Here is a 15,787-nt window from a genome sequence, read left to right as displayed (position 1 = left end):
CAGCCTAACTGTCCAATGATAGTTGGATAAATAAATGTGATTTTATATTTGTAAATATATATATCTCACATATTCCCAACATATATATGATACACACACACGCACACACAGAAAAAGGAAACCCTGTCTTATTTGACAACATGGATGGACCTTGTGGGCATTATGTTAAGAGAAAGAAGTCAGAGAAAAGCAGCATATGATTTTACTCTTTTGTGGAATCTAAAATACAGAACTCATAGAAACATAAGTGTGACTGTCAGAAGTGGGGGTTGGGAGGTGGGGAAATGGGTGAATATGGTAAAAATGTACAAATTTCCAGTACTAAGTAAGTTCTGGGGATATAATGTATAGCACAGTGGCTACAGTTAACAATACCGGATTATATATTTAAAAGTTGCTAAGAGAATAGATCTTAAAAGATTGTATCACAAGACAAATGCTTTTAACTATGGGAGGTGATGGATATTAATGACACTTATAATTATTTCATAACATATACATATGTAATAACATTATATTGTATACCTAAATTAATACAATGTTATATTTCAATTATCTTGATAAAACTGGGGAAAAAATCCTTTTCCCTTTCCATTTCTGGGTAGGGTTGATAAGATTTCTTTTGTCATCTAACAAAATGTTTTCTTTTTGAGGAGTGGGTTGAAGGATTACCTGGGTTTGAACCCCAATAATGCCACTTACTGAATGGCCTTTGATAAGTTACTTAACCTTTTAGCACTTTTGTTTTCATATGCAAAATGGGGACAGTAACAATATCTACTTCTTGGACATGTTATTATTATATAAATTAAGATATGTAAGGCACTTAGAATATTGCCAGGCACAGGGTAAGAATGCAACAAGCATTAGCTTGTGTTATTATTATTCCTTTGCTTTTTTCAAACTCTTCAAAGTACAGTTCAAGGAAAAGCATCATCTAACATATTTGAAACCTTTAGAGTTCATTCATCACCTTTTTATTCATTATTTCATTGGATGGTGGGAACAACCCCTGCGAGATAGATAGGAATAGATAGATAGGCAAGTATCTAAGAATAGGTAGATATCCAACCCTGTAGATAAGGAAACTGAGGGACTTGGTTGGCCCACTGAGGATTAGAATCCAGAACAACACCTCACCCTAGTGCTCTGCTTATTTCACTTGCTTAATAGGGAATAAAAAATGAACAAAAGTATTTTAATATCCCTGGACCTTATTCCCTGAAATTTCATTTAGAGTAGTCAGTTTCCTTTAGTCACTGGCGGTTACATAGGTGATTGTGCTGGTGGTTAAAGGACTTGGGACTCAAATCATAGGGAAGATCACGTCATTTATGTCCTGACAGATGTGTTTTTTATGTATTGCAAAGCAAACAAACTTTAAAAAGGCAGGAAGGAAAATAATTCTGTCAGAGAACAGAGAGTTTATTTTTAAAAATGACATTTTCCCCCACTTCTCCATTACTGATGGATTAATACTGCTGACATGTTGGCATTAAAACTGTGCCTATTTGTTAAATTACACTAATAAAAATGAACAAACAGATCTGGGCTAGAAGTCAGACTGAAGAGAAACAGATAAAGTCTATAATCTGAAATAATATGGAAAAAGTCAGAGTAACCTGATATATGAAAATGCTAACTACTTTGTGGTATGCTTTCAAGTTCCCTCCCAATCCCCTCTACTCTTACTAAAAATTTTCGTGAAGATACAACTCTTCCGGGAAATATGGCTAATTCCTCATTTGCTCGGATAGGCAAAAGACTCTTAGTCACCAGTCATAAGGAAATGAAACAATAACACATGAACTAAACTCCATTTTGGATGACAAAAATTCCTGCTCTTGAAAAATAAAGTAGAAATTCCAATAACCCCAATACGTGGCTTAAAATATGCATCACTTGTATTAAAATTTTTTTATTAGATGACAAATATAACTTACTGTTGTACTTTTGGGTATAATCTTTTAAACTGTGAGAACATGTTTACGTGTGTGGCCACTTCCATTAATATTAAGCATGTTCTTACCTGCGCGTGATGGGCAACAGATTGGAGAGTTTGTGTAGGCATTCAGAAAGGAAGTGCCATGGGCTTTCATGAAGTTGATAAAAGGAAGTTTTACTACCTGACTTCCTGGATAAAATGTTAGCCTTCCATCCTGGAATAAAGAAATTTAATTAACACTGATTGCATTAGAAAAGAAAAAAATTATTTCCTTTCATTTTAACCATAAAATTGGTAAGTAGAAAAGACTCCAAGATGATCTCAAGGATCTTCAAAAGATAAAACAAGTTTAAAGAGTGTTACCTATAACTAGCTTATAATATTAAGAATTTAATGTTGCATGTGGATTGGTTTGAATATAATAAATAAACTAAATGACTTTCTGGAAAGTTCTTCTGGGGCATGGTGGACTGATGGAACAAATATTTATTAAGCATTTCTATATATCAGGTACTGTGAAAGATCTTGAAATTCAGTGGTGAGAAAAACAGAGTCCCTGGATCCTTGGAGCTTAGAGGGAGAATAAAGCATTAATAATTACAAATTGTGATATGTGCTTTGAAAAAAAACCCTAAATACAGAATAATAAGGGTGATGTACTTTACATAGAGTGAACAGGGAAAGCTTCTCTGGGAAGTGTGAGACATAAAGGGTAAGAAAGATCCAGCAGCTCTTTAGGCTGGACATAAGTGAAGATGTCAGTGGCTGCCGGATAAATGATCCTGAATATTAGAAGAGGAGTTTGGGCTGGAGATATGCATTTTGGAACTGAAGAACTGTTCTCGGTAAAGAGCAAAGACAGAACAAAAGAATATTTTAGGCCTGGAGTTATGTCTATTCTATATTTTCAATATAATTATAAATAAAAATACAGTCTTAAAAATGAGTTATTCCAAATCTGGGATATACATAAACCCTTGATATGTCTGAGATTTCCAAATGGATATATAAAGTAGGCTATTGATCACAGACAGGAATCTGGAGCTTGGAAAAGTCTACCCTGGTGAAATCAACATGGGCGTCTTAAGCATATTCATGGTATTTAAAACTGTGATAGTGAAAGAAATGTTTCAGGCAGAGAGTAAAAAGGGAGGAAAGAAATGAATTCGAGGAGTCCCAAATAAGAGGAGAAGGTGTGATGGGAAGCTGAGAATAGCCAGCAAGGGAGGAAGATGATAGAGGAGATAGAGCCCCATGATGCTGAGAGAAAATGGTATGTCAAGAAAGGTGACAGGAAACGTCAGCTGTGTTGAGAGGCTATATAAAATAAGAAAATTTATTTAGGTATTGGTATCAATTTCTGCTCTGACCCTTATTATTTCTTTCTTTTTGCTTGCTTTGCAGAAGTTTGTCTAGTCTTTTGATTTGTCTTATCTGGCATTGAACCTTTCCCCGACTAGTAGCTAGGGCAAGAGTGATTGGGGCCCTAAGTTGATACATATATGTTTATATACTATATATATTTATCCATATATGTATAAAATATAGTATATATAAATATATTTATACATAATATATATATTTAACATATATATCCATATATATATTTATCTATATCTATAGATAAAGAAACCAATCATGTTACTATAGTTAGCAACCAAAATATTTGGTGTAAAAGAGATACAAGAGCAAAAATCAAAGTATTAATAGCCTTGTAATCTTAAATTTGAGTTGAAACTATCAACATGATCTCAGGTTTTCTTTTTCTGTCTAATATATGTACTTTCTAGATCTGTCCATTGAAAGGGTCTAAAAGCAATGAAAAATTGGAACACCTAGATTATAGTCAAAACACAGGATAGGACAAGAAATACACAAGTTGGACAGGGAAGTCTATCAAAGTAAGCTGCTGAAGATTATTAGGAATGGATCAAAAAAACTTAGGAACAACCTGGAGGGTCTTTCACTAACCAAAATGGGACATTTTTAATATCAATAAGTAAAATGACTGCAAAGCATTTATTTTTTTTTTAAGTTTTATTTATTTATTTGACAGAGAGAGATCACAAGTAGGCAGAGAGGCAGGCAGAGAGAGAGAGGAGGAAGCAGGCTCCCTGCTGAGCAGAGAGCCCAATGTGGGACTCGATCGACCGTAGGACCCTGAGATCATGACCTGAGCCAAAGGCAGTGGCTTAACCCACTGAGCCACCCAGGTGCCCCGATTGCAAAGCATTTAAACACAAATATATAAAAACCTATGTATTCATACTATACTGAAACAAACAAACAAACAAACAAAAAACCCAACGTCCCCAAATATTTCAATCATCTTTGGAAGTTCCTAGGATGCTTTGATATAACACCCAAATTACCTTTAGGGATGAAAGAATGAGTCCACTAATGAGAGTTGCCTTGCCCCAAATCCTGCCTCTTTCTGGGAGCAGTGCACAACTAATGGCCATCCAACATTAAGTATAAAGCCCTAGCCCCGTCACCCCAAATTGAAACAGTTCTGAAGCATCAAACTGGTTTGAGAATTACCCATAAAGTCAGCTGGGAGGCTTCTACTGAGATAGTGACAAAACTCAATTTCTCTCTCTTTGCAGAATCCTTCCTTCCTTCCCTTCCCTTTGATCTCAGGAGCACTCCCTAAGAAAATTTTTCATGTTGATCTCCAATACTGCTTGTTCCCTTAATTTAGATGATTTGTAAAGATTACTTTGAATAATTTTCTCAACAAGTCCAATGGGCATATCCTTACTTTAATCATCACAGGTTAATCAATGAGAAAGGCAATAGAACACAGTGATTTGTACTCTTTTGGTGCAGACATGCTTTACACCAACAATCTATGTGACCAAAGTAACATCCAGTGATAATAAACTAGTATTGTAACTCATAGCCGAACGTTTGTCTAAGCAGTAGTGTTTAAATCACGGATAAAACTAGAAGTTTCAGGTAATGTTGATGCAAGTCTTTTTTCAGATGACGTCTTGGCAAAGTTCCAAAGCCTGTTCAAGTTTGTGATTTAACCACAATCACACACCCACACAATTCACTTGGAACCTGAGGGAGTGAATCAAATTACATCAACTAACGCACTTAAATCAGCACTAACAGGATTATCAGATACCTGAGTAACTATTAACTTTCTTCGTTTGTCACCCAAACATGAATTCCTGTAAATCCGAAATGGGAAATGACCCCTGGGAAGCTAACAGGCTTTTATGAAGAGCAGAATGTTATTTTCCCCCACAATAGACTCAAACCGGGGTACAGATTTAAAGTGCATTAGTAGTGATAAAATTAGTGGGTCGAGGCCAGCATTAAAAAGAAAAATGCAAAGGTGCTGTCAGATACATTGTATTTACTAGATTATTGTTTTATATGTACGTAGTTTACGGGTGTATGCGGGGCCTCAAAATAAAATGCATTTTTTACTTTGCATCGTGATAGGATAAGTTTGGCAGTCTCAGATTCTGCTCCTCAAAGCCTGCAGCACAGGAAAAGCTGGGGGCCGGTTGCTAGTCTGGAGTGGGACACCCACTTTCTTGCTTCTCGGTACTTACGAAGGAGTCGCTCACGACTAGCACCACGTTGGGTGCAGCGGACCAAACCCGAGCAGCTCCTCGTCTCTGTCCACCTGCCCGGGGGTCTGGTGCTGCCAGCGCGGAGGCTGCGACCACCGACACCCACAGGAGCAGCATCGCAAGGAGCGGTTCAGAAACTTTCCGCGCTCGGCCGGCCGCCTGCTTCTAGGAACGCCTCTGGAAAGAGGGCGGGGATCCCACTCTCCTAGCGCTTTTCCCACAGAACTACAATTCCCAGCAGGCTAGGCGTAGGCACATGCGCAAAGGGGGGAATCCCCGGCCTTAACTCACGTTAAGACCTTTTAAGCAAATACCGAGCTAACTAAAAACTCAGTCACTTGCAGTCACGTGAACGATGTCTGGTGAATGCGCATGCGCTCGGACTCCAGTCTCGGCGTTTGGAGGAAAAGCATCTGTCCCAGGTGGGTTAGGGTCGCTGTAGCTTTTGCAGAAGTTGGAGCCAATACGCGGTTGAAATGGTACCTACACAGAGAGAGGGTCAGGGGCCAGGACTGGTCATTTTGTGCCGCGGAAGCATGACTGAGTATTAGGACCGTGAACTGGGCAATGATGAGGTGGCAGCGCGTCTGTCACTTAAGTTAGGTGGGGCGGTTCTTTGTGGGGCCTCTGGCTGGACCGTCTCAGGTGCAGTGTGGATTCGGGGGGCTCCTCGAATACATTTCCCCCAAAGAAATTTCTAGCCTGCCTCATCTTACTGTCAGTGCCGGAAGGGTTTATCGTGCTCCGGTGGAGTGAGGAACGGGGCCTAGTCCAGTTTCCTGTTCTAGGAAGAGCTTAGGTGCATCTTGTCCGCGGAGTGCAAAGGAGAGAAACCGAACAGGCTCCTAAGGGAAGACGTACTGAGCTGTGTGATGAGTTCGGTTAATTGACGGGTTCAGAATATCACTGTTTTGCTGCAGAAAAAAAATCACTGTTCCCACTTGACTGTTGAACTACTCTGTCCCAAAGCCAAGTTCTCATTTCATTATCATAGTTTCAGATATATAATTTGTTCATCACGTTAGTCATGTGAATACTTTGACAGGAAAAGGAGTTGCTGTAACCTAACATAAAATCAACTCAATTCTAATACTTTCTGTAATCCTTACTTTGACCATTTTGCAGGTAGGAAAACCAAGGCTACACAGGGACTCAGTCTGAGCAGGACTTTAACTTTAGTAGTCTGTGCCCTAAACTTACTAGAGTTCTCTGTCCCTAGTTGATAATAACATTTTATGACATTTTGATGAGCTTAAACTCTTAGTGTAGACAAATTCTTAATCAAGAAACGTGTTAAAGCTCTTTGTGAGGATTCAAATATATGATTCTTTGATTCTTTGATTCTTTCCTGATCACAAGAAACTTAAACTCTAGGGAAACAAATCTAACATACCTGGCATTGCAGCCTTATAGCATGGTAGATAATGTAGGTAAGCTACGTCATGATCAGGTTATGATTCAAAAATTTCAGTTAATTTGGAGTGTGGAAATCATTTCACCATAGAAACATTGTTAGATGACTTTTAGATTTGTGAAGATATATGTCCAACTTTATCTGTGGTGTTGCTACTATTTCTGTGAACTATGTTTACTCTCTTTGGCTTCGTTTTCACAGGTCTTGTATTCTCAGTTCCTAGTCAGAAGGACAGGAACACATCTTTCCCCCCCTCTCTTTCTCTTTGGCATGTCAGTGCAAGCAGGTGCTGCAGTGATTTGGAGGAAGATGGGTATTTTAAGACCCAGAGATAGCACTGGAAGAATCTAAGGGGCTTCCTGTCCTACTACCCATCTGACATTCAGTTTGTCCTACAACATTCCTCCCAAGTGAATGGTCCAGTCTGTGCTTTTTAATCTCTAGTGATGGGCATGTACTTCCTTTGAGTAGCCCATTCCACATCTGCCATGCCTAATTATTAAAAGTTCTTATTTTGAGCTGAGGTCTGTCTCCCTCTAATTTTAATCATTCTTTGTTCCCTTTCTCTTTATTTTTATGCAAGTAATCTCCCCTTTTCAACAACCCTTTTCGCCTTCTCCTCCAGTTTTTTTCCCCCTCCCAAGGCTTTCCCAATTTTCTTTGTTAATTATATAATTGCAGGTTACTTCATTATTTTTGTCACTCTTTTCTGGACATAAAACGTTTTTGCTAATCATTATCTGAAAAGGTACTTTTGAGGTGTGTTTGTGTGTATCTTTATGTTTGTTCATGCCTATGTATGTGTTGCATTGAGGGTAGGCACTTTATTACATGTACATTTAAATCATCAGTCAAAGATTTGTATGTTAGAGATTGCTTGCTTTTGTGAGATACTTAACTGAAGTTTAGAAAGATCTTCAACTAAAAGGTCATGGGATAGATTTTGATTCTTTGTAATTCTTTTAATGTCCAGTATACCCGCAGCACTATATTCTGCTTTAGGAGAGGGAGGCTAAATGTGAAGTTAGTTACTATGTGGAAGAAATTCAGTGTTGTCTTTACCAGCTGTGATTCTGTGAATATTTGTTGATTATCTGCAATGTACTAGACACTGCAGGAAATAAAAGAGAAAAATAGAAGTAGTCTTTGCTCCTAAGGAACTTCCAGTGTAGTTGTGGGAAACAAACACACTCACACCCCTGTAAATTTAATAACAGTATAAAAGACATTAAAAATATAGCTAAATGCCAAACATCCAAAAAGAAAATCAGAACATCCCAAATTATACTTTGGAAAATACTGATGTGGCTTCAAAATGTTAATTGCCATTCATTAACATAAATATTCCATAGTAACATAAGTTTTAGAAATGCTAGGTTAAACTATCTTTGGATCTTTAGGACTCCTCAGAGCTTTTAGAGTGCTCATATACATTTAGAATGACTTTAGAAGAGAGTGAGATATATAATGTGAAATATTCACAAAATTACTAGATGGTGTGTTAATACCTTTAAGCATGTTATTGTTTCTTGGAATGCTTTTTGGAAATGTTGGTTTAAATTGAAAGTGTTAGAAGTTCAGACTAGGTAGATTCATCTGAGAAGGCATTATGCTTGACGCTTGAATTTGGCTTTCAGTTATATGTACCATTTGAGTAGATAGAAGTAGTGTGAACAGGCTGAATAAGAGAGGCAAACATGTAAACTGGAAAGTAGTGGGGGACAGTGAAAAAAAGTTGTATGAGCTGATATTCAAAAAGAGAGTCTTCCTATCTCACTTTAGCAAATTGAGAATTGCTACCTTTTGGCAGTGGGGAAGCTGAATGTTTAAAGTAGGCTTTGGAAGCTGGACAATCAGCCATTTATTGAGTACATATTACGCTAGTGTTGAACATGTAAGGAACTCCAAATATACAGTACATTTGTTTAGGGTTTTATTGACTTGAGAGACAGGGCATATCGATATAACATGGTAAAAAATATCGATTAAGTTTAAATTGAATAGTTCAACTAATGTTCCATTGGTTCAGAGGCTGGAGCGGTCTCTTTTACAGGATCTGATCTGGAATGTTTTTCACGTAATTGAAAGAGGTACTTGTGTGTGATGATAGCCATCTTTTGAAGAACACTAGCAAGAAGGTTACTACTTGAGAGATTAAGGAAGGCGAGATTAGGGATTGTAAATGTGTAAAGAAAGTTTGTAGTAACCATGTGGATTAGAAATAGAAAAAGAAAGTAGTGAGGTTATTGAGAGGGTGGCAGTAGATAAGGAGAATGGAACTAATACACAGTTGACCCTTGAACAATGTGGATGTTAGGGGTGCTGACCCCCCCATGCAGCCAACAATCCACATGTAACTCTTAACTCCTTAAAAAGTTAACTACTAATAGCCCTCTGTTGACCAGAAGCCTTACAGATAATAGAGAGTTAATACATTATTTTCTATGTTATATGTATTATATACAGTATTCTTAGAATAAAGTAAGCTAGAGAAAAGAAAAGGTTATTAAGAAAATCCTAAGGAAAAGAAAATACATTTACAGTACATTTATAGTCCAGAAAATACATTTATTGAAAAAAATCCATGTATAAGTGGACCTCAAGCCCATGTTGTGTGAGGGTCAACTGTGTCTTACGTTCAGGCACTCCATTTATGTGGATATCAAGTAAGTGATATAATCTTCACTTTAGGCTTGGAGTAGTGAAGTAAGGTGTCCAAATTCCAATTGTACTTGAACCTAGATGTATCTGATTCCTAAGCACGTTCTGAACATGTTCAAGTTTTGGCTTGGTGGATGGGTATGGCAGAGCTAAGGGGCTGACAAAGCCTGGGGTGTTAATTTTAAGAACAGAGTTGAAGTGACTAATTACCATCAGGGTGGTTTGGGGCTTAAAAAAGTTAGTGTAATGAATGGAGTCAGTTTTTTCACTTTCATTTTACCTTCCCTCCAAACAAGGGTAACCTTGTTTTAACTTTTATTGTACTTTCTTAACCATTATTTGGATCACAGTACTGTTTTTTTCCACTGAGGAATTTTATTTGCACGTAAGTATTACATCCCTAGGAAAAAAATCCCAGGATTTTCCCTCCTGTGTATTTTCATCTTGCTTCTTCATGGTCCATCATGCCAGCTGAGGTGGTCAGCACAGTGAAACCCGTCTGGCAGGATGGGAGCAGATTATTTTGCTATTCTTCTACATCATTGAGTTGTATATCAAATCTGGGGCTGATCACTCTATACTTACTGAACCTGCCCCTGGGCTCACAGCAATTTTTCCAGGTCTGTGACCATCAGTGATTTCAAATTTGCCAGTGTCACCATGCTTCAGCATTTTGGTGTAGAAACTGGCTGATGACTTTGGAGCATGGCCTAGTAAGAACCTGGTGATTGCCTCGCTTTTCCGCATTATTAATGAACTTGAAAACACCTGCCAGTACATTCGCATGCACCATTATGGCAGTATGGAAAGATGGTAGAAAGGTACTTTTTTCCTTAACAGTTGGACCCTTTTCTCTGGAACTAACCATTCTATTTAAGTATACTGCCAGTGCATGTTTTAGTTCAGTAAGCTCACTTTCTCTTTTTTGTCCATCTCCACCGGCTTCATGTAAATTTTGTTCATTTCCTAGTTTAAGTGGCATTGCTATTTTTTTTAAAGATTTTATTTATTTGACAGAGAGAGAGAGAGAGAGATCACAAGTAGGCAGAGAGAGAGGGGAAGCAGGCTCCATGCTGAGCAGAGAGCCTGATGTGGGGCTCAGTCCCAGGACCCTGAGATCATGACCTGAGCCGAAGGCAGAGGCTTAACCCACTGAGCGACTCAGGTGGCCCTGCATTGCTATTTTTTTTATTCAGTTTTTTGAAACTGCTTCCATTCTCTCCATGAAGCATTCTAGATTAATTTTTTTTTGACAATTTATTCCAGAGATCCCATCAAAAGATACTTAGGATAATATTATGTAGAATTTTGTGTTAATATTTCAGATGGTTATTTAGCTGGGCTTTTGACATTTAAAGAAAGTTTTCTCTCTTTTCAATAGATTATACATTAATCTAGTTACATGATGTGGTCATCATTTTACATATTTATAATTCTTTTTATGGTTTAAAACAGGTTCACTTTAGTGTAGTTAGGCTGCAAATAGGGAATAAATAAGTACTGTTGATTGTCCTTGATTCTTAACAAAGTAGCATAGAAATAATTGATACCCTTTTTTGGCTCTTTTTTTTTTATATTGAAGTTTATGTATTTTGAGTTTCTGGAATGTTTTTTGGAACTTTTTCTGATTGCTTATGGAAGTTCCTTTTATTATCTGAGGCTATGGGTACATAGACCGATTTGGAAATTGTAGAAAAAAAAACCATGAAAAATTGTACCTAATTATTTATTGTGTTTTAAATTGTGATTGTGAAAATTAAACCTGAATCTGATGTGTTAATAAATTCACTGAGTTTTGGGCTGTTTATCATGCTTTTTATTTGCCTAACTGTCTCATATTTTGCTTAATTTAGATGAATAATGGTTAAGGAACAATCTGAAATTCAATTCCAAAAGAAGAAAGAAGATAATAGGTAAAAGGTAAGTGTCTAGAATCCTAAGTAATAGGTAATTGGAGTCTGTTTTTACTTAGTAATTGCTTTTACTAGTTCATTTCAGAAGAAGGGTGTGATGGTGTAGGTTGTTAATGCCAGACTATAGGTCATCAAACACCTTTAGATTTTTGTTATTAGATTTAAACATACCTTGTTTGCTTTTCTGTAGTTAACTTCCATTGTTATTATTGTTATTATTATTTATATTGTTGGGTTTTTTTGCTTTGTGGAGTCTTTGTATCTACACAACAGAATGTAACTTAAGGTTCCATAGCTTTAACTGGGGTGTGTAGGACATAGTAATTCATCCATCTACATTTGTTACTTTGAGATTTATCATTTTGGCATGTGTGTCACTTTCTATCTTTTTTTTTAAGTTCAGTTGTTGCTACTTTTTATGCTTGCTATGTTGCATAAAAACCCTTTTAGTTTGGTAGTAGAAATCCTTTCACTGAGGGACACCTGGGTGGCTCAGTTGGTTAAGCAGCTGCCTTCGGCTCAGGTCATGATCCCAGCGTCCTGGGATCGAGTCCCACATCGGGCTCCTTGCTGAGCAGGGAGCCTGCTTCTCCCTCTGCCTCTGCCTGCCATTCTGTCTGCCTGTGCTCGCTCTCTCCCCACCCTCTCTCTGATAAATAAATAAAAAATCTTTATTAAAAAAAAAAAAAAAAAGAAATCCTTTCACTGAGTTGGAAGTGCAAACTGGGGTTTCTGGGTGGCTCAGTCAGTTAAGTGTCTTCCTTTGGCTCAGGTCATGATCCTGGAGTCCTGGGATCAAGCCTTGCATCTGGCTCCCCACTCAGCGGGGAGTCTGCTTCTCCCTCTGCTGCTTTCCCTGCTTGTGCTCTCTCTCTCACTCTCTCTCTCAAATAAATAAATAAATAAAATCTTCAAAAAAAAAAAAGAAAGAAAAGAAAATGCACAAAATAAGGCTCGGTGGGTTAAAGCCTCTGCCTTTCAGCTCAGATCATGATCCCAGGGTCCTGGAATTGAGCCCTACCTCAGGTTCTCTGCTCTGTAGGGAGCCTGCTTCCTTTTCTCTCTCTCTCTCTCTGCCTACCTCTCTGCCTACTTGTGATCTCTCTCTGTCAAATAAATAAGTAAAATCTTAAAAAAAAAAAGAAAAGAAAAGAAAAGAAAAGAAATGACTCACAATTGAGGAGAAAAAATACAAATTATCTGGGGAAAGTGGGTGGGGCTGTGGAATAACATTGAGGACACTTGTAAAAGAGCTAGATTTTTCTTTGAAATGTTGGAAATGCTTGCAATAGAGGGAAGTGTCCCAAAGAGAGGTGTATCATTTTTGTTTGTAGGTTTTTGCTCTATGAAAGGAAGTGAGTTTGATGATACCTGGTAGGTTAGTACATAGGAAAGCTATGTTTAGGAAGAAGTTTTTAGAGCTAGAAAGGGGAAAATTATTTTGTCTTTTCAAAAATCAGTTAATCCCCTAAAACTGATCTGTCTCTACGTATCTATATTGCCTGTTTCTGTGTCTGTGTATTTCTCGTATAATTCTTAGGTGTAGAGGGAGGGCCTAAGTGCTAGCCTCTTATGCTAAATGCCAAATCAAATGAAGAAGGAAGAGGAAAGGAAGAATAAAAGATCCCACTGCAGCAAGGGTAAATGCCATTACTGGTGGAGACATCTGGGGATATGGAAGGGTGTTGAACATTATCGGTTGGTTACCAAGGAAAGAGTGGAGTTTATTTATTGTGGTCTTTAAAAATGCCTTATGTAGAGGCATTTAACAGCTCTGTTTTTGCTGCTGTATTTAAGTCTACACCTGTCTGTGTGTCTTTTTCTTTTCTTAATGACTTTTTTTTTTTTTTTAAGATTTTATTTATTTGTCAGAGAGCGAGAGCATGCATAAGCGGGGGGCGGGGGGGGAAGGCAGGCAGAGGGAGAAGCAGGCTCCCCACTGAGCAAGGAGCCCAATGTGAGACTTGATCCCAGGACTCTGGGGTCATGACCTAAGCCAAAGGCAAACGTTTAACTGACTGAGCCACCCAGGCTCCCTGTATGACTGACTTTTACCGTCTTCTATAGTCTAGTGTTCTCATTTGTCCAGTGAGCTTCATTTTCTTCTGTTTTCAGCAAGTCTCTTCTGCTTCACTGAGCCTACATTTCTCCGTGAATCCTCCGGTGCCACGTTCATTCCTATTTCTCTGTCTTAGCCAGTGCAGTTGTTTTTGACTGGAGCAATTTTCCTTCTTCCCTCCATTCTTAAATCCTGTCTTCTGGTATCTCCTCATTACCTCACACCATACTTCTTTCTTTGAAACATCTCTTGTAGTTGTACTCATTATCCTTAGTTCAGGATTTGGTTCTCTAATGACTCGTATGTCTTAGGTTTGTTTAAATTATATTCTTTAGAGCAGGAACCTTCTTTTCTATTTCTTTGATGTCATAAGAAGTGCATGGCCTCAGGGTTGTATATACAGTTGGTGGTGGCTGGTTCTGCCTCGTTTGAATGTGCTTCCACTCAAATCCTGGGTGATAAAGATGGTGATCTTTCTTTTCACTAATCTGAATTCTTGTTTGTTTTTGCTTGGTCATATCTTGAAACTGTTTTTGTTCTTTTTTAACTTAATTTTTTTTAACTTAATTTTTTCCCCTTCAATGTCTTTTTTTTATCCCTTTCTATTGGTCCAGATTAGTTGTCACCATAATTTTTTTAAGACTTTATTTATTTATTTGACAGAGAGAGAGTGACAGTGAGAGAGGGAACACAAGCAGGGGGAGTAGGAGAGGGAGAAGAGGCTTCTGCTGAGCAGGGAGCCTGACTTGGGGCTCAATCCCAGGATCCTGGGATCATGACCTGAGCTGAAGGCAGTTGCTTTAACCCACTGAGCCACCCAGAGACCCTAATTGTTATCATTGTTGATTTTTTATTTCTCTTCTTTGTAGTCTACAGATTTATCTACCCAAGATAACTTTGGTGTGAGAAAATTTAATTTGAAATCAGCATTGAAATTTGGTGCCTACTCACCAAAAAAAAAAAAAAAAAAAAAAATCCAGACATTTGCAGCTATAAATTTATATGAAGATAATTTCAGGTAAGAGAACGATTTCTAAAATGAGAGCATATGAATTGTGTAGCTTTAATTGTATAATTAATGTAACTAAGCAGAAAGTTACTTTTCTGTCTATTTAAGGAATCTGATTGTAGCTGCAAATAAATTGATTTTATATATTAATTTTTTTATTATTTTGAATCTAACATTCTTTTTTTAAAAATATTTTATTTATTTTACAAGTAGGCAGAGAGGCAGGCAGAGAGAGAGGAGGAAGCAGGCTTCCTGCTGAGCAGAGAGCCCGATGTGGGACTCGATCCCAGGACCCTGAGATCATGACCTGAGCCGAAGGCAGAGGCTTTAACCCACTGAGCCACCCAGTCGCCCCATGAATCTAACATTCTTTAAGTCAAAACATTTATTATTATTATTATTATTTTATTTCCCTACTTTTTAAAAAAAATTTATTTATGTATTTGACATACAGAGATTACAAGTAGGCTAAAAGGCAGGCAGAGAAAGAGAGGAGGAAGCATGTTCCCCACGGAGCAGAGAGCCCAATGTGGGGTCGATCCCAGGACCCTGGGATCATGACCTGAGCCCAAGGCAGAGGCTTTAACCCCCTGAGCCACCCAGGCGCCCCTTTCCTTACTTTCTTAAACTTCTTTGATCTGCCCTTGTACCTCAGCCTCTTTGGGTATAAAGGACATCAGTATACTGAGTCAACAAGCCATCTTCTTGGTTCATTTTTCTGCCATGAACGTCTGCAGTCTACAGTGGATTATAATTTACCCAGATTTGTTTCCTGATGAGATTAGAGTTCAATGAACTTGTCAAAAAAATACAAGTATCTCTTGTTTTTACCACTGAGGTGTGATTGAATTTGACTTGTTTACCGGTAAATCAGAATAAGTTGTAAAATCTTATGATACATTAGTTTATTTAAAATTATGTTAACATAGTTCAATGAAGAAATACTTTGTCTCCCAAGTGAAATATCTTCTTATTATAGAAATAATCCTCTAGCATATTCATCACCTTCATTCAAGTGTAAACTTTGCATTTATTTCTCTTCAAAGAATACAGTATTGCTATAACTTGACAGTGACCTTTGCTGTGAACAAGTTAATATCCTGATTTATATTCTATAGAAACCAGCATTAAAGCAGATTGCTTTCCTATGCTCTTATATCAAAGTTACTGAAATTAATTTGTGTTAGTTTTTTACT

At 37.7% G+C, this 15,787-nt stretch overlaps 2 protein-coding genes across 6 annotated transcripts in view; one reads left to right on the top strand and one right to left on the bottom strand.

Annotated features, from left to right (window-relative positions):
* Positions 1-5,742, bottom strand: part of ARSK (arylsulfatase family member K) — a 41,954-nt gene extending 36,212 nt beyond the window's left edge. The window contains exons 1-2 of the mRNA XM_059175501.1: positions 5,515-5,742; positions 2,030-2,159 (exon numbers count right to left, since the gene is read on the bottom strand). Coding sequence (XP_059031484.1) covers positions 2,030-2,159; positions 5,515-5,652 — 268 coding nt within the window. The 5' untranslated portion in view covers positions 5,653-5,742. The remainder of the gene's footprint in view (positions 1-2,029; positions 2,160-5,514) is intronic.
* SKIC3 (SKI3 subunit of superkiller complex) overlaps positions 1-15,787 on the top strand; it is a 136,304-nt gene that overhangs the window by 46,746 nt on the left and 73,771 nt on the right. For 2 of the 5 annotated variants that reach the window (XM_059175497.1, XM_059175496.1), the window contains exons 1-3: positions 5,854-5,957; positions 11,464-11,530; positions 14,452-14,600. The gene's annotated coding sequence lies outside the window, so the exon portion shown is untranslated. Of the gene's footprint in view, positions 1-5,853; positions 5,958-11,463; positions 11,531-14,451; positions 14,601-15,787 lie in introns of those variants that run through there. The other 3 variants (XM_059175498.1, XM_059175499.1, XM_059175500.1) reach the window with 3 other exon arrangements.

Source organism: Mustela lutreola, chromosome 5, assembly GCF_030435805.1.
Source record: "Mustela lutreola isolate mMusLut2 chromosome 5, mMusLut2.pri, whole genome shotgun sequence".
NCBI classification, from domain to species: Eukaryota; Metazoa; Chordata; class Mammalia; order Carnivora; family Mustelidae; genus Mustela; species Mustela lutreola.
This window is presented reverse-complemented; position numbering and strand designations above follow the sequence as displayed.